Source organism: Micromys minutus, assembly GCF_963924665.1.
Source record: "Micromys minutus genome assembly, chromosome: 1".
In the NCBI taxonomy this organism is placed as follows: Eukaryota; Metazoa; Chordata; class Mammalia; order Rodentia; family Muridae; genus Micromys; species Micromys minutus.
In genome coordinates, this window is record NC_137969.1 from 197,125,886 (window position 1) to 197,149,276 (window position 23,391).

The 23,391-nt window shown below is 37.6% G+C and overlaps 1 protein-coding gene across 2 annotated transcripts in view; it reads right to left on the minus strand.

Moving 5' to 3' along the window:
- Positions 1-23,391, minus strand: part of STRN3 (striatin 3) — a 68,232-nt gene that overhangs the window by 38,344 nt on the left and 6,497 nt on the right. For both annotated transcript variants that reach the window (XM_080928148.1, XM_080928147.1), the window contains exons 2-4: positions 4,249-4,352; positions 3,779-3,852; positions 1,325-1,406 (exon numbers count right to left, since the gene is read on the minus strand). In XM_080928148.1, coding sequence (XP_080784274.1) covers positions 1,325-1,406; positions 3,779-3,852; positions 4,249-4,352 — 260 coding nt within the window. The remainder of the gene's footprint in view (positions 1-1,324; positions 1,407-3,778; positions 3,853-4,248; positions 4,353-23,391) is intronic.

Consider the following 23,391-nt stretch of genomic DNA (forward strand, 5'->3'; position numbering starts at 1 on the left):
GAAAATGGTAATACATAGATAATATACTATGACTTTAATTTTACCAGGGTTATCAGTAGAATACAAGTAGCAAAATTAAGTATAAGAAAAAGAACCGTGCTGGAGAGATGGCTCAGTGGTTAAGAGCACTGACTGCTCTTCCAGAGGTCTTGAGTTCAAATCCCAGCAACCACATGGTGGCTCAGAACCATCTGTAATGGGATATGATGCCCTCTTCTGATGTGTCTGAAGACAGCGACAGTGTACTTATATATAAAATAAGTAAATCTTAAAAAAAAAAGAACCACTAGACAAAAGGCAATAAACAGGATGTGCCAGTCATCTCTACATTTCTAGTACATCAATAAAGAAGTATCAAAAGGTTTCCTCAAAAATTTTAACTAAGGTCTAGAGCAAGAGCTCAGTGGTTAAAAGGACTTGCTGCTCTTGAAATGGACCTGTGTTGAGTTTCTACCACTCATTAGACAGACATACAGACACACACACACACACACACACACAAACAGGGAAATATGCAAAAATACTCATATACAAAATAAAATATTAAAAAAAGAATTTCAACTAAAAAAATTTGGCAAGCCATCTCTGAAGAGTTAAATGATCAATTAATACTTCTCTATATCTTTCATACACTGACTTAAAAGAGAACCCATAGTGTAAACTTCATAGTAAGAGTGTGTGTGCCTTACACAAGTGTTTATTTTCATGTATGAGCATTTTTCCTACATGTATAAAAGTATACCAGGCACACAGTTCCTAGATTAAGACGACCAGTAGTGGCCAGATAAGGTTACCTAATATCTCAGAATTAGATTTATAAATGTCTGTGAGCCACAATGTGGGTGCTAAGAATCAAAACTGGAATCCTCTGCAAGAGCAACCGGTGCTCTTAAATGCTCAGTCATTTCTGCAGCCCAACTCCATATACTCCATACTACTTTAGTTGAAGCCTTCATCCAGTTTTTTTTCTGATTTTATACCACATAAGAAATAAAAGAGAGGAGAGGGGAGGGGAGGGGAGCGGGGTGGGGCAAGGAGAAAAGAAGGAGGGGAAAGAAGTCAAAGTCATCCTTGAGTAACAGCCGAGTGTGTAAAGTGACCTAACAGCCAAGCCTGATGCCAGGGATCCTAACCCTGTGTCCCAAAGGTGAAAGGAGAGTCAATGCTGAAAGCTCCCTCTCATCTCCACAAGCAGCTGTGCTCATGCCCACATACATACAAATGCACTATGAAAACAAGATGGTAAAGTGAAGTATGTTTTACTTATAAGTTGACTCAATATAAGAACTTTCATAATTTTTTTAAAGTTGAAATCATTACTCACTGTCTTAACAGCTGTCTGCCTTGCTTCCATGTTAGCTGGCTATTCTGGGGTGCTGGAGGAGCCTCTGCATCTTTGGTTTCCTCTGGAAATGAAAGAGGGGAAGTTTTGCATTCATTATTTCAACTGATTATTAGTGTTCAAATTATTTCAAAAATAAATTTACACATGAAAATATTTTATGTAAGACAGGAAAAAAGTTAAAGATTTACTAAAGATCATTTCTTCTTTAATGTTTGGTCAATAACTCAGGTACTCTTGATTTTTAAAGACAAGGTGAACGACAAAGCCACTGGTGGCTTATTCTACTTACTTGTAGTCAAAGGTTGTCTGCTTAAAAAGCCTAGCTGAGGAACTTAGACCCAAGTCAGAGACAGACTTTTGGCAGACATCCAAAAGTGAATACTTGTCTCCTCAATCCACTGATCCCTTATAATTTATAGCTTAGAAATAAATATCTTTTATATGCACAAAAACAGAAAATGTGTTTATTACTTTGGAGCTTTTGTCTGCTTACTGAGACAGTCTTATTTGTGGATATAGGCTGGCTGGCATCAAATTGCTCTTCCTATTTCAGCCTCCTAAATGCTAGGATTAAAGGCATGTGTCACAGTACTCAACTAGCACTATACAACAGTTTATACAACAGGTAAAGAGCCTCATTTAAGTCTCAGATAATAAGTGTTTATCCACAGGTTTAAGCATAGCAGCATGCTTCCCATGTACAAAATCCTAAATCCAATCTTCCTCATTGAATTAAAGATGTTTAGTAAGCAGTTTAAGTTCAGTTGAATTAAGTTTTCAAAAACATTCCTATGTTTAGAACATGGATGGCATCTAAACCTCAGTTTGTGAATCTGAAAGACAAAAGGTTCTGCTGCTAAAAGCAATAAATAAATAAATAAATAAATAAATAAATAAATAAATAAATAAATAAATTCAGGTGGTATTCAGTACTTATTATTAAACCAAAGTCTAACCAGTATTTTAAAATTTTACTATTAACATCAACACCTATGTAAGTTTTATTAGGTGTAAGTTTTATTGTCTTACTATACACTTTGAAAAACCTAAAGGAAACAAAATTATATTGAAATAAAGAAAATATGGTTGCTTTAGGAACAAGCTACTAATAACGTCACTGGCTTCTATTCGACTGCAATGTTAAAAACGTCTGAAAAGCTGGGTACTCTCATCTGTTTCTGTAATCCCAGCACTCTGAAGGTGGAGTCAGGACAGGCAGATGTTCAAGGTTATTCCTATGGAGTTGAAGGAATCCTAAGATACACAAACCCCTGCCTTCAAATAAGAGGAGGAAATGGGATAACCAAGATCCACACACTCAAGAAATAGAAAACTGCTAATACGGTTCCCAAAGTCTGCTTACATTAAAATATTCTTCATTCTTTTATATTCTATAGTTATATGGACCCCTAAAACTAAACTTTTTCCTATATCCAGTCTGCTCCAGGGCACACGTTTATGAACTATTTTTCTCATATTTACTACTTAATACAGAAGAAAGCTAACTGGAAACAATTTTCCTCCTCTAAATTTTACATAGCTGCTAAAAAAGTCCAAATCTAGCCAAATTTCCAGTATCTTAGAACCACAAGCTACTTAGAACTTCTCCCGATAAAAGGACCTTTTTAAGTATTAAAAATTAGGCTTGAGCTGATGCTTGCTGCCACAAACAACCTGAGCCCAAAACCCACATGAGAGAAAGTCAGAAGAAATTCCCAAGTGGTCCTCTGACTGCCTCCCCACACACAAAATAAATACAAATATAAAAAAACACTGGAGAGGGGACAGGAACTCATTATGTAGCTCTGGCTGGCCTGGAGTTCAGAACAAGTTGGTCCTGAACTCAAGAGATCTGCCTGCCTCTGCCTCCTGAGTGTTAGGATTCATGGCATGTACCACCACACCCAGCCAAATATAAATACATGTAATTATACATACATAAGGGACAAAATTGCTTATAGGTAAAAAAAAGTTAAAATAGCATGTTTTAATTTTAATTACTAGCAAAATCGTAACCACAATTTTATATAGGCTTCACTTTGGAGAAAATAGGATTAAGAGGAAGATGAGACAGTTTTTATTTGTTTAGTATTCTCACCAATGGCTGCAGAGATGGCTCATGGCTCTTGCAGAGGATCCAAGGTCAGTTCCCAGAACTGATACTGGGTAACTCACAACTATCTGTAACATCATCTCCTGAAAATTTAATGCCCCCTCTTCTATACTCTGGATACCAGCACTCATGTGCACATACATGTATACTCATGCACATATATATACATAATTTTAAAATAATAAAATTATATTATTAAAAATGTTTCCATCAAACTTTAGTTTATTCTAATCATTCATCTGATGTTATAAAGTCAAAATCATAATAAAGAATACATGCCTGTTACATAAAGATAATTTTTTTAAAAGAATAAAGTTTACCTGATTCAAAGGTAGGCATTTTCAAATCACCTTGGTTCAGTTCTGTGCCATATTTTAATTTGTGATACTTTGCCCTGAAAATGTAACAATTGTCAAAAAATAATTATTTTTTTATAACTGGGTACTGATATGCATTACTCTAATAACAAAGCAATGTGTCCATTTTAAAGGTTTTTTTTTTTTTTTGCTAAAAACACCGAAAATGTATAAGTGTAGATAAAATATACAAAAAAATTACCCAAGTAACAAATGTGTAAAAAGATATTTAGGTATGTAAAAAGATAAATTTCTCCTTGTGCTTAGAGAGAGAAAACATCTGAAATATATGGCAATATTACTTCTACTTCTCATTTTTTTGTTTTCTTCTTCTACACACAAACTAAAATGTGAAAAAGCTTTCAATAAAGTGTACAATGAATGATATAAATGGGGATAGCACTGTTCTAGTCACATTAATCGCATATACATACCTTTCTTGTTTTAATGCGTACTCTAACATCTTTATTCTTCTCACTAAATCCTTCTTCAAGTTCTCTTGACCTTTCCTTTCTCCTTGTAAAAATGCAATTCGTGCCTAAAAACATTAAGATGCATTTATTTCATTTTTCTTAATCAACCACAAAAAGCGAATTAAAATATGGGGAAAAATCATAAATGTAAAATGCAGTATTTTTATGAATGACCTAAGACAAAACTCATAGAAATGGTCAACCAGATTTCCACTAAGATAACATAATTGCTTGAATATAAAAATAAACGTACAGAGGCCATTTCCTTACGTTTAATCTTTAGAACCCTGCAAGAAATTTTATGGGTAAAAATTAGCATAATTAAAAACCTCTGCGAGTAGTAGAAATGCACCGTAGCCATGGAGAAAGAAAGAGGGTTATAGAGAGAAGTTCTCTGGACAAATGGAGAGGACCTAACATCTACTTGATTCTGTTATTTTTTTTTCCCCTATGACTTAATTATAAATTAGAGATCTGAAAATAAGACTGAACTAAGGCTGTGGTTTTACTCATACTCTCCTGAGAGTGATCAGTAGCTTAAAACTAAATAAATAATATTAAAAACAAATTGATCATGAGGTTTAATGTAGAGCTAAGGACAACAAATAAACCAGCCACAAGGAGATGAGATAAAGAGAAAAATGAAATGACTAAGTGTCTAAACATCAAAGTATAGTGTATGTGTGTTTGTGTGTGTGTGTGTGTGTGGTGTATATGTGCATAATATAAAAAACTAAAATTGTTCACACATAAGATCGTTCAGAACAATAAGAAACTTCAAAGTACAGAAACATCTCAAAGCATCTTTTCTGAAATAATTATAATTTGATTTTGAGATAGGGTCTTATTTTAGACACCAGACTGTCTTTAAACTCCATTGGCCTGCCTCTGCCTCCTGAGTGCAGGGACTGCAGGCATACGCAACCACCATGCCCAGCCAAAACATTTCCACTCTACCATGCCATTCCAAATGTGGGTCAAGTCTTGAAAATAAATCCAGCTAAGTTCAGCTACCATTTTTTGGGGTGTCATATGTTTTTGTTATCACTTCCTACTATTTTTTAAAAGTTTTTCTTCTTTAAAAAAAATTCGAAGGCACCGTGGTGAATGCCTTAAACCCCAGCATTTGGGGAAGTAGATGCAGACAGATTTGAATTCAAGGCTTGCCAGAACAGTCCTGGTTTCTGTCACCCCGACAAAGCTAGAGGTATCTGGCTACCTGTGAAGTGGAACCTCAACAAAGCAACTGCCTCCATCAGACTGTGTTTTCTTCTTAATGATTAATGTGGGAGGACCCAACCCACTGTGATTGGCACCACAGATGGTTGTGAGCCACCATGAGGTTGCTGGAAATTGAACTCAGGATCTCTGGAAGAACAGTCAGTGCTCTTAACCACTGAGCCATCTCTCCAGCCCACAAAGTACTTTTGTAGAGGATAAAATATTTAGGAATTCATCAAGTATATACAAAAGATTTACACTTTCCCTGGTGAATGAAATTACAGAGGATATAAACACACTGTGTCCATGTAAGGCAATTTTAATAGTTAAAAATGTCAACACCACCCAAAGTGATCTACAATTTTGTTTTATGTACCTTCTGTACATACAGTCTGTGACCTTTTTATTTCTTTGAGGGGTTATCTCACTATTAGAATCCTGCCTGGTCTAGAACTCTTTATCTAACCTTTCTATCTAACCAGTTTGTCTGTCCTCAAACTCAGATGTCCCGCGCAACCGTCTCGCCTGCAAGAACGACACGGCACACGAAATAGGATCCTTCTGCGGTAAACTTTAATATTCTCGAGAACCAGCACTTGCTACACGTGACGAAGAAGACGAAGAAGACCAAGAAGACGAAGAAGGAGACGAACAAGACGAACAAGACGACCAAGACGACCCGAACTATCTAGCCCGTCCCCTTATAAAGGGATCAGTCCTTGCCTTGGACGTGGAGCCCCCTGATTGGTTGAAACTCATCAGGCCCTATGACGCCACGGGAGAGGCAGAGCTCAAGGAGTGGAAAGTTACCCAGCACGTGCGCACATGACTTGTTTACTGCTAACTCCAGCCGGATGTCAGCGCCATCTTGTAATGGAGAATGTGCAGGCGGCGCCCCACACTCAGAGTACTCTAAAAGTGCATATTAGCATGCCCAAACTTGTATAAATACCACCACCACAATCATCATCATGTTTATAGAGACAAGGTTTCTCTGTGTAATGGAGCCCTGGCTGTTCTGGAACTTGTTGGTCTTGAACTCACAGAGATCTGCCTGTCTCTGCCTCCCAGGGGCTGGGATTAAAGGTGTGCAAGGTAAGAGGGATAAGGGTTTACCTGCCTGAGCCACATGATGAATTCCAAGTACCAAGACCTGTTTCAACAAGCTAAAAGTAGGGGAAGAGTGCCCTACAATAGAATGTGTGATTGGTTCAATGAAGGTAGGCCTTCCCATTTCTTTTTAACTAGAGTGTGAGGTTTGAGTCCAAAGCTTCACATTTGCAAGGCAAGTACTCCAATGAAATGTTTTCCCCAACAGAAAAACAATTGTTGAGCACCAGCAAAATTCTTTATGTGTTGACATCGATTGATGTTTTTAACTACCCTGATCTAAAAGTAGAAAGGTAAGCCATGCACAGTGGTGCATGCCTTTAATTTCGTCACTGAAATCAAGGTCAGCCTGGTTCACACAGTTCCAGGGCAGAAAGGGGCACACAGAGAGACCCTGTCTCAAATGAACAAAATAGAAAGGGAAGTAGTTAACTCGACACATTACCAAAGCAAAAATGTACAAACTTGTTTTTCATCTATCCAATTTTAGTTAACAACTCAGCATAACCCAATCTTGTTCCTGAATTTCAACATCTGGTACCATGTTTTATGTATCTCCTGAATTCATTCAACATTAAACAAAAGAACTATTTAGTATTTGCTGATGTTTGGTGACAACCACTAGAGGTCACCAGCATAAAACTTTCAATATTGATTCAAGCAGAATCAATCTAAATGATTTACAATTACTTGTTTCCCTTTCTAGTATCCTTTACTAAAACAAGATTCAGTTATAAATAATTTCAGGATATTCGGGTGAACCACTAACATATAAAGTGAATACTATTCTCTCTTCATACACACACTGTATATGTGCATATATATTATAGATATCATTCAAGGGCTGAGAAAAAATGATTCAATGGTTAAGAGAGCTTGCCATGTAACTGTAAAAACTAGAGTTCAGATCCAATACCCATATCACAAGCCAGGCAGCTTGTGCATGACTTCAATCCCAGCTCCAAGAGAAGCAAACACAGGATTGCTAGGACTTGTTGGTTTCCAGCCTACCTGAAAAACTTAAGTTTCAAAAGAGCCCCTGCCTCAAAGGTCAAAAGAGACAGAGAGACAGACAGACAGACAGACAGACAGACAGACAGACACACACACACACACTTGGGGGGGTAACTAGCAGATTCACCATTGAGTTGAGATTATTTCTAAAAACCACACATAAATGATTCATTCCAAAATTCAGTGTTCTGAGGCAGAACATAGAAATCTTTGTATAATATATCATGTAATAAAAGTCAGTGTCCAATTCATAGGGAGGGCACTCTATTTTTATCTTTTCAAAGAAAATACATCAACAAAAAGCTGTGTTCAATAGCTTACAACTTTTTTATTAAAATATTTTATTGATGGAAAAGAATTCCAGGGAAAAGAGAAACACCAAGAAAAAAACTAAGAAAAAAACAAACAAAAGCAAGTAAAACTTGAATCCCCCCCCCCCCGCCCTTGGTTTGAGACAGGGTTTCTCTGTATTGCCCAGGCTGTCCAAAAATTTTGTAGACCAGGCTGGCCTCTAACTCAGAGATCAGCCTGCCTGTCTTCTGAGTGCTGGGACTAAATATGTGTGCTGCCACTGCCTGGCTTCAATCTTATTTTTTTAACCCTTCTATGCAAAACAAAATTTAATGAATAATCAAAACACCACCACCCTCTGTGACCAGTGATTCAGAGCAAACCTGAGAATACAAGTTCAGTTTCCCATGCTGAGCAGCAGGTCTACTCTTTACAGAAGAGTTCAGAGAAGTGCACTGTTAAAGGAGATTCTTCTGCGTTTCCCAAGAGAAACAGCACCACTAAGACCCGAATCTATATAACTTTACTTCAGAGTACACTCCTTTGTTTATGAAACAATAAAGCATCTATAACTAGTAGGAAACGAAAATCAGTTAAAGTAGTATGAGTTGGCTATCTCATGACAGTATTAATTACATTCACATCTAAAAGCCTACATTAACTTCATTTCTGAATTAGAGAATTTTTAATTTTGTTTTGTCTGTACAGGGATATGGTGACTATGCACATCACTGAGTACAAATGATGGTCAGAAGACAACTTATGGGGGACTTGGTTCTTTCCTTAACCATGTGGGTTTGCATGTATATAATTCATACCAACCTTGGCAGCAAGCACCTTTTCCTTGCTAAGCCTTCTTGCCTATCCTGAATTAGAATTCTTAATATTAACAAGCTCCAAGTCAGTATAACAAAACTAACTGAATTAGCAGGCAGAATAAAAAATACTTGCCGGCTCAATTTCAGGCCAAAAATATTGGAATCTAATCTTTTTTCATCATTAAATTATGTGAGTGCCACCAGAACATAAGTTCAAATAAGTTATGAATTTTCTATCTTTTGTTCAGTGATATAGTATTATACAATAACAATGCTTGACATGCATGAAATTATTTAAGATTTATTATTATATGCATAACTATTTGTGTGCACATATGTGATGCAGCTCAGAAGGCAGCACTGGATCCTCCCTTGAAGCACCAGATACAAGTGATTTTGAGTTGCTTGGTGTGAACTTGGGCTCTCTTAAGAGCAGTAAGTGCTCTTAACCATTTGACCATCTCTTTAGGTCCCATTTTTGTTGTTTTTATAAGACAAGATCTCAAGAGCCCAAGCTGACCTCAAACTTCTTATTCTGCCTCAATCTCTCAAGTGCTACAGCTGTAGATTTATAGCAACACATCTAGTTTGATATGTATATAGAGGATGGAACCCCCTTTGGGCTCATTCATGCATGCTAAGCAAGCCAGCACTCACTCTATGAACTGAGTTACAACCTCAGGTGAACACCTTTTCTCTTGTTGAACAATGTTATAAATTACAGTTCTCAGCTTTCTCAATTATTAAATATGGGAATAATCTTTTCTCAACTACAAAATATGGGAATCATCTTAAAACTATAATTCATTTGCATAAATTTTTTCTTTAATTTTATTTTTAATTTTATATATTTATCTTTATGCATATGAATGTTTACCCAAGGGAGGGTGTAAGATCTCCTAGGAATTAAACCTGAGTCCTCTAAAAAAGCAGTCACAGCTCTTAGCCACTGAGCTGTCTCTCCACCCCCACACGTACAATTCCCAACAATTTTAGCCTAAAAGTACTTATTCTAATATTTGATACTTTACTTCAAAATAAGGCAAAATTGTTTTATATGATTAAAAAGAAATTCATTTGGTCCAAATAAGTATGTTCCTAATTTCAGACTCTACTAATCTACTGCATACTAATTCAGAACACTCATGATCAAATTAAGAATGTATTTATTTAAAAATCTGAACATGAATAAGATGAAAGAACTGTAGGTTTCAGGAACTTGATATTTCAAAAAACTTATACTACAGTATAATCAACATTTATTCATGTAACCTACTATTAAAATGTCCAAGGGGGCTAAAACCTGAACACAATCTCTAAACTTTACCTTAAGAAAGTCAATGAAAAAGAAAAAGAAAAAAAAGTCAATGAAGAAGAGAACCATGATGATGTACTCCTGCAATCACAACACTAAGGAAGATGAGACATAATGAATGCCAGAAATTTGAGGTCTAAGCTACACAGTAAACAAGCTAACTAGAGCTACAAACCCTACAAAACAGTTCCTTTCACTTGACACACAACCATCTCAAGATAACCTAGGCTTTAAGTTTCTTAAATTCCAATAACCTCTTCCCACAAAAATTGCCCAAGAAAAGATATTTAAATCTAATTCTTTTCATAAAAAAAGTATAAGACTTTAAAACTTACCAATTAATAAAGTCACTGTCTTAGTTACTTTTCAATTGCTGAGATAAGACACCACGAACAAGGCAATGTATAAAAACAATGTGTTTAATTTGGACTTACGTTTCAGAGGGCTAGATTACATAATGAAGCATAGGAATAGCAGCAGAAACTGCTAGGCGCTTATATTTTGATTTGAAAGTAGGGAGAACACCAGCAGCCTTTTAAAACCTCAAAGCCCAACCCCAGTGACACACTTCCTCTTCCAAGACTACACACATCTAATCCTTCCCAGTTTTACTAGCTGGGGACCCCAAGTCTTCAAATATATAAGCCTCTGAACAGTTATTCTATTCAAACCACAACAATCACTTAATTCATTTTGTGAGGAGTTGGTTTTAAATAATTCAGGAAGAAAATATATACTGGTAAGTAACTAATTTAAACCACTTAGAAATTAAATTTTTATGGAGTACACTGTTTTCATAACTTTGAGAGATGAATTTGAACCAACCCTTCAAGAATTAACAGATACTTAATAATCTGAACAGCCATTTAGAAAAGTCCTATAAAGACAGGAAGCAGAGACACTTGGGGAGTTGGAAGCCAGCCTGGTCTACCGAGTGAGTTCCAGGACAGCCAAGGCTACACAGAGAAATCCTGTTTCAAAAAAACAAAACAAAACAAACAAACAAACAAAAAAGCATAGAGTCTAACTCACAGAAAACAGTCTGTTCCAGTTCAAGTTATAGAACAGCATCATAAAACTTCTTCCTTCGAGACCCAGCCTGGCATCTGGTATACACACTACCCACAAGCCAGACTGACCAACTACAATTTGAAAAGAAATGTCCTCGTCTTTAATATAACAGCATGTATACCAAGAGAAGAGACCTCGACCTGCCATCAAAAGCAACCTTCCTCATGGTAGTCCAAGGAATTCAGAGTATGGGTAAACAGAATGGTAGTACATGAAACAAGAACACAGGATTTAGCTAGCACTTGGGGGGGGGGGTGAGAAGCAGAAGGTCTCCAAAGGGAGTTTCAGGACAGCCAGAACTACACAGAAACCCTAACCCCATTGTAACTAAGATTAGACAGACAGACAACCACATAATTTACAAACAGATGGCAGATTCCAATTCATATTCCAATGCTAACTAACATTTAGAATTGACTCTAGGCAAATTATCCTGGAATACCAATAGAATACCAACACTAGAGAGTATGCAAGGATCTGTGGACATTACAATTCACAAGAATAAATTTGGAACCATGAATACACACACCTATAATCTGAGAACCTGGGAGGCAGAAGAACAAATTAGGGTCCGTCTTAACTATATAGCAAGTTTGAGACACTCAAGAAAAGAGAAGAAGAATCCATTTTCAAAACTACAAGTATAAATGAGCTAGTCTTTCTGTGCAGTGAAATTCCATTAGTATAATAAACATGGGAGTTAAACTATTTGTCTTTATTACTAGGTTATAATCAATGAGAGTAGAGAGATTATATTGACCTTCACAGGCAACTCTAAGTAACTAAGTTGAAAATATGGACACTGGTCTAAATATTATTTAAATGAACTATCGTTTTTAAGGAACTCTGAAGTGATACAGAGTTGAACATACATTATTCTATTTGGGTAGCTTATAAGTTTTACCATTTTTTAAAAAAAAGATTTTTGTTTTGTTTTTGAGGCAGGGTTTCTCTGTGTAATTCTGGATCTCAACAGGCTGACCTTGAACTCAGATATCTGCTTATCTCTGCCTCCAGAGTGCTGGGATTAAAAGCATGCACCACCATGCCCAGTTAAGATTAAAAAAAATAACCAAATTATATGTGTGTGGGGTATCTGCATCTGAGTTTGGTTGCCCATGGAGGCCTAAAGAGAGTTATAGTTAGTTGTAAGCTACCTAGTGTGGGTACTGAAAGATAAATTTGGGATTATAACCTTACTAAACCACTTTCATAATTTTTATGAGGGTTTTGCTCCATTGTATCTATGCACCACATCTATGCTTAGAATCCTTGCAGTACAGAAGAAGGTATTAGATCCCCTAGAACTGGAGTTATGGACAGTTGTGAGCCACCATGTAGGTACTGGTAAGTCAAAGGACAAATCTCTTCTGCCATGGGATCCCTTCTTAAAAATAGCCATCTAGGGAACAAGAGAGATAGCTCAGTAGTCAAGAGCACTGACTGCTTTTCCAGAGGACCCAGATTCAATTCTGAGCACTCACATGGCAGCTCAGATGTGTGTGTGTGTGTGTGTGTGTGTGTCCATCATGTCCAGCCCATCTAGGGGATTCAACACTCTCACAAAGACACACTCTAAATTACCAATGTATACAAAATAAAAATAAGTTATTTTACAAAAACTGTCATCTCTCTAGCACCTTCTCAAAAATACAACTACCATGTGACCCAACAATCCTACCCCTTGGCCTTATCCAGAACTGAAAACACTCTCAGACAACTGCACAGTTCATAATAGCACTAATCTCAAAAGCTAACAAGTAGATCTGAATGTCCATCAACAAACTAACAAAGAAGCAAAAAGTCATATATACATACAATAGATTATTTGTGCAAAAATAAAATTATGGGCCAGTATGGTAGCATAGGTCCATGATTCTGGCCATAAAAGAAAAAAGGATCAAAAGTTCAAGGCCATCTATCTTCAACTATTTGGTCATTTCAAGTCCATTGGGCTACATGAGAATCTGTTTCAAACTTAAGCTTGAGTGGGTATACACACAATCACAAAGTTGGGGGACAGGCCGGGGGAGCATGAACGAATAAAAGAAAATTTTGGAATATGACACACAATGCACAATTGAACCTTAAGGATAGTGTAAGTGGAAGCAAATGTCACAGGAAAAATATTGTGCCATTCCACTTGTATGATGGAGCTAGAGTAGCCAGATCTGTGTAGACACAGCACATTAAATAACTCAAAACAGAATGTAAAATGAGGGCTGGCAGGAGCTTGAGAAAGAGGAAACTTTCTGGACACTGGTTGTATAACAGGATGAAGTATTTAATCCCACTAAACTGCATATTTATAATGATGATAAATTCTAACTGTTTACAGGGTCATATGCATTCCTGGAGATGCAAGGAAATCATTAGTTCAAAACCAAACTGGGCTACATGGGCAGACCCTGTCTCAGAAAGCAAAAACAAACAGTAAGAATGATTCTAAGGTTGGAATGTTTGTAACTCATAACAAGACGTCTAATCTTCTGCCTTTTATTACACAATTATTCCATTAGAAATAATTTCAACTTCACTTGAAATGTCTTAAAACTACCTCTACGATTATCCTTAATATGAGTCCTTAACTATCAAAGACCTGTTACTTGACATGACCATGAAGTAAAATGCAAATTGATAGAAGCAATAGTAATGACATAGCTGATCTGAGGCCAAACAATCGACCACTGATATTATAGTACTGAGTCACTGCACACTGGGGCTTCTTAGACTGATTCTGCCAGCAAATGAAGTTTCCATTACCTGCTAACTCATCACAGTCATTACAAGTTTCCAAAGTTAACTGTGAAATCATCTTCCTGGAAAGTTAAAAATACATCAGATCCATCTGTCCAAAATGCTATCCCTCTAGAAACTACTTGTTGTTACTAAAGTATCTGTGTACCGTTTAACATTGCCCCTACGAACAAGATGATTCCAAACGCCATTTTTAAAAAATGACTTAGTTTTAGAACTCCAATAATCTTTTCTTAAGAATTATAAAAAAAAAAAAATCAGGTGAAGAAATAGATATTGATCCAAGCACACTAGACTAGCCTGGATATCTAAACAGGCTATACATTTGACTCCCTCTTGTCACTAACTAGCTTTATAAATGCCCAGTAGCCTTGTTCCTAGCTTCTTCAGTTCTTGAATGTAAAGGCTGAATTGGACGTCTTCTTAAGATATACTAACTCTAGGGCTAGAAAGATGGCTTAGGGAGTAACACCAAGTTTGCTACCTGAGTTTGGTTCCTGGAACATATGACAAAAGGAGAGAACCAATTCCTACAGACTGTCTTTTTTGTCTGTCTTTGCTCCTCCTCTACACACACACAATGTATACGCATTGATTATTAATTAGTTGATTAATTAATCTGAGAAAAAAACATAGTCCAGGCATGCAGGATTTGGAACTTTGACTAACTCATTAGTTTATTCTTGTACCACGTTCACCACACTACACAAAGAAGTCAGTGACTGCACAACAATACAGAATCAGTTTAGAAAACAAGAAAGAAGGTGAGCCTGACTTTCAGAGTCTCTGTTAGTAAAATATTATTTTAAGCGAACCAAAAAGAATATAGAACTAAGCATATAATGGAGTGCTTGCATAAAACTCTGAGTTCAATCACCAGCAATACAAGTGAAACAAAAAATTACTAAGTATGCAGCAAAAAGTATAACGTGAATCAATATCATAAAACATAGGTGAGAAAGCAAAATAATTTAAGTGATGTTCCCCAAGAAGGCTCAAACACAGATTTTATTCAGTATCTCAGTTACATTTCTGTTGCTATGACAAAGTACCATGACCAAAAGTACTAACTTGGGAGGAAAAAAGTTTATTTCACTTTACAGCTTATAGTCATTCATTCAGAGAAGTCAGGGCACGAACTCAAGACCGGAATCTGGAGACAAAAACTATAGCAGAGGCCTTGGAGAGAAGTTCTGGTTACTGGCTTGTTTTGCCTGGCCTGCTTTTATTCATCTGCCCAGAGATCCCATAATGAATGGATTCGTTCACACTCTAGCTGGGTTTTGCTACTTTGTGGGTTCTTCTTTTTCCCACTTTTTTTTTTTTTAAAAGATTTATTTTATGTATGTGAGTATACTGTCATTGTCTTCAGACATAACAGAAGAGGGCATCAGAACTCAGGACCCCTGGAAAAGCAGTCAATAGTCTTAACCTCTGGGACATCTCTCCAGCCTGGTTTCATTCCCTATCATTAGACAAAAGAGAAAGGATAGAGGAGAATGATAGAGATCTCTGAACTTAAATTTCTTGCTTCTTCTTTGAGCATGACTATGACTACTAACAAACATCAACCACCAACCACCAATCACCAATCCTGACTCTCATTGCCCCTAGCATTTAGAAACCCTCTAAAAAGTTCCCAGAATTCCAAATGTCACAAAATTGCAGAAACTATCTGTACCTGGCAAAACTACACCTCTGCCATAGCATGAAACAAATCATACTCAACTTCTGCAGACAGTGCAAAGCAGCCCCATATTCTCACACCTAAGATTAAAACAAAAACGCTTTCTTGTAATATTTCTGTTTTTTAAAGAAACCAATTTTTCAGAATTTTCACTACATCCTACCATATCAATCATTAATCAAGGAAATGTCCTACTGGCCAATCAATCTTATAGAGGCATTTTTTTAATCATTTTTTTGATGTTTTTGTTTTAAACTGACTAAAAATCCTAGAACTGGACTGGAAAGGTGTTATACCAAAGAAGTGCAATCTCTGATACACAGAAGTACAGAATAAACTTCCACATACATGTCATTACATTCACACATATGTACACACTGTAGCTCAGTTGGTAGAATGCTTATCTGACATGTATACAAGGCCCTAGACTGGCTCCCTACCCTACTGCATAAAGTGTGTGTGGTGGTGCACAGCTGTAGTTCTGGCAGTGGGTGAGGAAGCTAGAGTATCAGAAGTCCAAGACACAACTACAGAAGTTCTAGTGTGATATATAAGGCACTGTCTCCAGAAAAGAAAAAAAAAAAAGCGGATGACTGAAAAGTGACAAAAAAGAAAAAAGAAAGAAAAACTCAATAAACTGATATAAAGCAGATAGAATAATCAATTTGAAATTTTGTATTCTGAGAAATGAACAACAAAAAAGAAAATAAACTAAGCCACAGAATTCAGTGGGGGAACAAATAAGCCAATTACTGGACAAGAAGAACAAAGAAAAGATATGGCAGAATAATTATTTGAAAAAAGTAAGAAACGTTCTACATGTGATGAAAATCTACTCAATGAATTACTAATAGAATAAACTTAGAAATTATCATGATATACCAGAATCAAACTGTCAAAAGTCAATGAAAAACAGAAACTCATAAAAACATCCAAAGAAAAGTGACTCATCACAGATGAATTCCTACCGGAAATAATGAAGTACAATGATGAATTAAAAAAGATGAAAGAAAAGACTGACTGCTTGCCCAGAGTAGTTTCAAGCCTTGGCTTAATATGAAAACAGAGAAAAAGACTGTCTAGGGCTGGAGAGATGGTAAAGGTGAGTAAAGGTGAACCCAGAATCCACTCAACATGGAATGAGAAAGATTCCATAAAGTTGGTTTCTCACCTGCGTACACACACACACACACACACACACACACACACACACACACACAACGATAATAATAACAAAAATTGGCAGGGTAGGAGTGGTGCACACCTTAGATCCCAACAAACTTAGGAGACCGGAGAAGGCAAATTTCTGTGAGCTAGAGGCCAGCCTGCTTTACAAAGTCTGGGCTACACAATACGACTCTGGTTCAATCAAGAGAAGAAGGGGATGGGAGAGATGGCTCAGTGGTTAAGAGGACTGACTCCATGGCAACCCATGACCCCAGTGTTCTGTAACTCCAGTGCCAGAGGCTCCAACATCCTCACACAAATATGCATCCAGGCAAAACACTAATGTAAAATAAAACAAAAAGTTTTTTTATTAAAAAGGGGGGGATGAGCTGAGTGGTGGCACCCCACACCTTTAATCCAAGCATGCAGAAGGCAGAGGCAAGTGGCTCTCTAAGTTCAGGGCCAGCCTGATCTACAGAGAAGAGTTCCAGGACAGCCAAGGGCTTCATAGAAGCCCAGAAACTGAGGGGAGTGGTGGTTTGGGAAAGGGGAAATGGAGGGATGGAGATGGCATAGCTCAATGGTTAAGAGCTCTTGATGTTTCTGATGTTCCTGTAGAGGACCCACATGACCAGCTCACAACTATCTAACTCAAATTCCAAGGAATCTGGCACCCTCTTCCAGACTCCTCAAGCACCAGATACATAATTTGGTGCATAGACATACACACACCAAAATACTTATACATAAAATAAATAAAATGAATAAATTATAAATAAATAATAAAGCTGTCTTTAAACAAACAAATAAAAATAGTAAAAAGTCGGGCATGGTGGCACATTTTTAACCCCAGTGCTGAGACAGAAGCAGGCTGATCTATATGAGTTTGAAGCCAGTCTAGTCTATATAACAAGTTCCAGGCCATCCAGGGCCACATAGTAAGACCTTGTCTCAAAAAACAAACATGCCTTTACTTCCAGCACTTGGGAGGAAGAGGCAGGCAGATCTCTGAGTTCAAGGCCAGTCTGATCTACAGATCCAGCTCTAGGGAAGCCAAGGTTGCCTGGTGAAACCCTGTCTTGAAAAACCAAAAACAAAATCGCAAAAAGAATACTAAAAAGGAAGTGGACTGGAGATGCAAATTAGGAGAACAACATTTCCTTGTCTAGCATACTTGAAGATCCTGAATTCAACCCCCAAAACAAAAACATCCAGGCACCCCCTCACTAAGGAGGTTGAAGCACAAAGATTATAAAAAGCTAAATTGAGCTACATAAGGAAAGTATCACTTAAAACAGCCAGGGAAGGTGACAGCGGCACAACTCTTATTTTTTCAGTAGTTGGGAGGTTCAGACAGGAGAATTGAAAATTTAAGGTTAGCTGTGTAACAAGACCTTGGCACTTAATAACTTAGACATACACACACACACAAACAATACTCAAAGGAAAGTCAATGGTAGTAGTAGCACACACCTTTAATCCCAGCACTCAGGGGGCAGAGGCAAATGGATCTCTGTGAGTTTGAGAACAGCCTGGTCTACAGAGTGAATTCCAGGACAGCCAAGGCTACACAGAGAAACCCTGTAACCCTATCTTGCACAAACTTACTCCCCACCCAAAAAAAAGTAAGAAAAAAGAATGGAGATTAATGGATGTGGGGAGCCAAATTCGGACGCCATTAAAAGATGGCGCTGGCTCCCTCACCGTTTGAGGTAAACAACTCCATATATAGTAATGCTCTTGTCAACTAAGGCGCTGCACCCTGCACCCTGCTCATGCGCAGTACATAACCTATCTCCGGCCAATCCCGAGGCCTCTGGTGTCAGCAGACTGGTGACAACCAATCATGGCAAGCCCGTATGCGCTTCTCCCTATATAAGTGGACAGCTAGGGTAGTTCAGGGCCCCTCACTTCCTGCTCTCCCCTTCAACCAAGAGGCTCCCACAATAAAGCGTGATCTGAGAAAAATCCTCTGGTGGTGGTCGTCTTTCCTCGCTGGTCGAGGAGCACGCAGCAAATGGAGATTGAAAACAAACATCTATTTTACTGTGTTTGCTCAATCATTTTTAGTAAGGAAAGGAAAGTTAGGTTGCCAACCTGACCACCCAAAAAGACTGCTTTTTTTAAAAAAAAATTTTTGAGACAGGGTCTCATGTATCCCCATCCTAGCCTCAAACTCACTGTCTCCTGTCTCCATCTCTCTAGTGTTAAAATTGAAGGCCTGTGTGGCATCCACCCAGTTGATGAAGAAGACTCAGTCTAGGACTTTGCAAATGACAGACAAGCACTCTACTAACTCAGCTACATCGTGGCTGCAAAATTACAAACTATTTTAATTAGTATTTTCCTGAATGTAGTTTTTCTTGTAGATGGTGGGGGAGTACTAGCTAGTGAATCTAAGCTTTCCCAAATGCTAAGCTCTACCACCAAGCTATATACAGCCCCAGTTTTTTTTCCATGTATTTTTAGAAATATACTTGATTTGCAGCACATAACATGGACTATTTTCAGTTAAGTGCCACCTGCTACTCATTAAGCACTTCAAAAATGTTTATTTTCAAGGGAGAAAAGCTCTTGCATTCAGTCTAAAGAAATATATTCAACTGTAGGTAAGATTCCTCTGGCACTCAATTTGTCAGAAAAAGGAGACATACATAATTTTAAATCAGGATTGGTGTCATCCTACACCACTACCACTGATACATTATCTCCATTCTGTGGACTTCCCCAGTCGACAACACCAAAATTACAGTTTAATGAAATACTCTCAGCACTCTATTCATTTAACAATAATTTAACCAATGCCTGTTATCATGTGCCAGGTCCTTCCTCCCATAATGAGTATACAAGTGAATTAAAACACCTAATCCCTTCAAAGAACTTATAAACAATCTACTAAAGAAAAGGACAACAAACTTAAAACGACAAATTTTATGAGGTGCCAGAAAGGAGTAGCAGAAGGTAACAGTATGTCCAAACAAAAACACACACATACAGAGGTGTTACAGAATCTTGGGTCCTACTTGTAGTGGTCTGAATGAGAACAGCCACCACAAACTCATGCTTGCTTAGTCCCCAGCTGGTAAACTGAAGGACTGGGAGGTGTGGCCTTGTAGGAGGAAGTGAGGTCTTGTTGGGGGAGGTATGTCATTGAGATGTTGGGGTCTCAAAAGTCCACGACAGGCCCAGCACCTATGTCTGTCTTCATCTATCTGCCTCTTGTCTCCTTCCTCCCTCCCACCTCCTCTCTGCCTGCTGATCAGGATGCAGCTCTCAGCTTTTTCCGGCACCATGTATTCCATCTGTGCCATGTTCCCTACCATGATAACAGACTAACTCAATGAAACCATAAAAAAAGCCTCCAATTAAATGTTTTCTTTTCTAAGACCTGCTATGGTCATGGTGTCTCTTCACAGCAATAGAACAGTGACTAAGACTCTACTCTCACCTGCTTTCTAAATGTGTAAGCTATATATGTCCCAGTGTTAATGGTTCTGGAAAAAAGCAACACAATGAACATAAGTATTTTAAGAAAAACTAGGTATGGAGGCACACAACTGTAATAACAGCACTTGGAAGGCCTCTGAGGCAGGGCTTCAAATCACCTGGGCTGCATTACAAATACCAGGTCAGCCTAGTGAGACCCTTACTCAATAATGACATAAAACCATAGTCTAGATCACTATAAAAGCTTTATCTGACATAACTCATACACTTGAATGTTTGGTTCCCAGATAATAGACTATTTAGGAAGGATTAGGAGGTGAGGCTTTGTTGGAGATGTGTCAGTGGGAATGCCAGACAGGCCCAGTTTTACTGTCTCTTTGCCTCCTCTTTGTCTCTTACACTCTGCAGATCAGAATGTAAGCTCTCAGCTACTGATGCAGAACAAGCCTCCCTGCTTGCCTGCCTGTCACCATGCTCCCAGCCATGATGGAAATGGACTAACCTACTCAAACTATAAGCTAATCCAATTAAATGCTTTCTTTTCTAAGTTGACTTGATCATGGTGTCTCTTCACAGCAACAAAACGTAAAAACATCAGAGCCATTACATCTCCATTAACAAGTAGCTTCATGAGTTAGACAGAAAAGTTATAATAACTACCCAAAAAGTGCATTAAAAATAACGATGAAAATGTTCTAAATATGTGCAAGGCAAGTCGTTGAAATTTCAAAAAAAGTAATATGATGGTTAAAACTTCAAATGCCATTAGAAGAAAGAAAGTTAAGAGGCTTCTTTAGGAAGTTAAGTAAGACATGGACCAAAAAAATAAAATAAAATAAAACTTTTAACTATACACAAACTTGTAAAGCACAATTATCAAACAAGGATTTTCAAAATACAGATTTTCAGACTGGTGGGATATTCAGCAGACAAATGAATTTGTCACTAAACCTAACAAGCTGAGTTCAATCTCCAGAGAACTGACACCTAAAAGTTCTTCTTTAGGTGTCACATGAGCCTTAACACACACACACACACACACACACACACACACAAATATAGATTCTATCTGAAATTCAAAGAATGAAAGCAGACTCTCTTAAGTGACTTACTATAATAAGATTACATCTGGGAGCCAATAAAAGTTTCATTCTATTAGGAATTTTACAAATATCCTTAAATCATGTATCTGTTGTCTTTGGTAACAGCATCAATAGGAGAATGATAGGCAAGTTGATATTATCCATGCCTTTAAATTAAGTCATTAAAGAAAGAACATTATAAATACATATATAAAGCCAGGCATAGGTCTGTAATCCCAAGGATTTAGAAGACCAGATACACAGTAAACTTGAGGCCTATGTGACCTACATGAGACCCTATCTCAGAAAAGAGGGAGGAAAGGAAGGAAGGCGGGGGGGGGTCTTTTTATTATTATTAACAAGTAGTAACTAAATATTACCACTAACATTTACTGAATACTTGCTTGTAACTGACTTGTAACTTGTAATTTAAAATAAATACACAACAATATTCCATCCAAAAAAATCAAAGCAAATGTCAGAAAGAAATTTTCTAATTTGCAAAAGTACTGAATAGATACTCCATCGATACAAATAAGCATAAAAAAGATTGTCTAACTTAAAGACTGAGAAGGTGAGTGGCCTGGGCTTATTACGCTTTAAGAAAAAAAAAAAGATTGTCCTTATAAATGACCATTTCTAAGCCTTAATATCAAATAGCTGGTAACACCACAAAAATAAAGCTTATGACCTACGACATGCCTTCTGGTCAAAGACCTCACCACCACTTGGAAAACTGGCTTTCCTTCCTCACATTCCTCCCTCCATGAAGAGAAGGAAAAAAATAAAACAACTCTGATCAAGCTCCTAGAGCCAACAAATCAACTTTTCAGAGCAAGCAGGGCAGGCAGTACAAGAGACAAGAACTACAACACAAGGGTAGTGCTAAACAAAACCCAGACACTGGAAACCTTTAAGACACAATGGATCTGCGTCCTTTCCTCCCTCCCTCTGTGTGTGTGTGTGTGTGTGTGTGTGTGTGTGTGTGTGTGTGTGTGTGTGAGAAAGAGAGAGAGAGAGAGAGATACATGAGGTCAAAGAACAACTTAAAGCAGCCTATTCTCAACTACTATGTGAGTCCCAGAGATTGCACTGTCTTAGCAGCCAGTGCTTTTCCCAGCTGAACAATTTCCCTGGCCCTTGTCTAATTTCTTGAACAATAATGACTGAGATGGAGATGGTCCTAGCCACAATATGGACCCTGATTCAAAGAGACACCAAAATATCTAAGTTGGAAATCTAAGTATGTATTTGATAAAACCAAGGAACTAATAACCTATCTCAACAATACAACATACAGTAGTCATACTCAAGCTGTGTTTACTAGCTCTTATCTTTAAAAATATATATTACTTTCTTTATCTTGTTGGAGACAGGCCCTCCCTATCATCCAGTATAGCCTAGAAATCATGAGCTAACTAACTACACTGGTCTCAAATTAACAGTGATCCTCCTGTCTCAGCCCCTCTCTCCAAGTATTAGGATTACAGGCATGAACCAACATACAGGCTTTATATTAAAATGTCATGGGTGAAACTGCGTGGTTCCTACTTCAAAATAATGACATGTGAGCAAATGGACAGAAAAAAGTTAAAACAAGATTGATCAAGCTAAAGGCTATAAAGCTCAGTAGGCTGAGTGCTTACCAAAAAGCCCTGAGTGCACAAAGCCCTGGGTTCCATCCCCAGAACCATGTAAAAACCAGGCACAGTGTTACACTATAATCCCAGTATTATCACGAGCTCAAGATTATCCTCCTCTACACAGTAACACAAGCCAGCCTGGGGTACAAGAGTCTCCGTCTTGGGGGAAGAGACCAATCTTGGGTTATACTTTAAGATGAGAAACAGTATGTGGGAGATAACAAATTGTATTTTCTAAGCATATATTTAAAACACTCCACAAGAAAACACTAAAGCAAGTTTATAACAATACAACTGTAGTTGCAATATAAAAGATAAACTTAAAAGATGGGTCACATAAAGAAGAAATTTTAGATTACATTAGAGAATTCAGACAAGAGGACCACTATGAACAAAGACGATGGTAACAGTTTAACGGAACACACAAAATAAATCAGGGCTATTTCCGTAGGCTAGTGGTCAGAAGCCACAGGCTAACCAG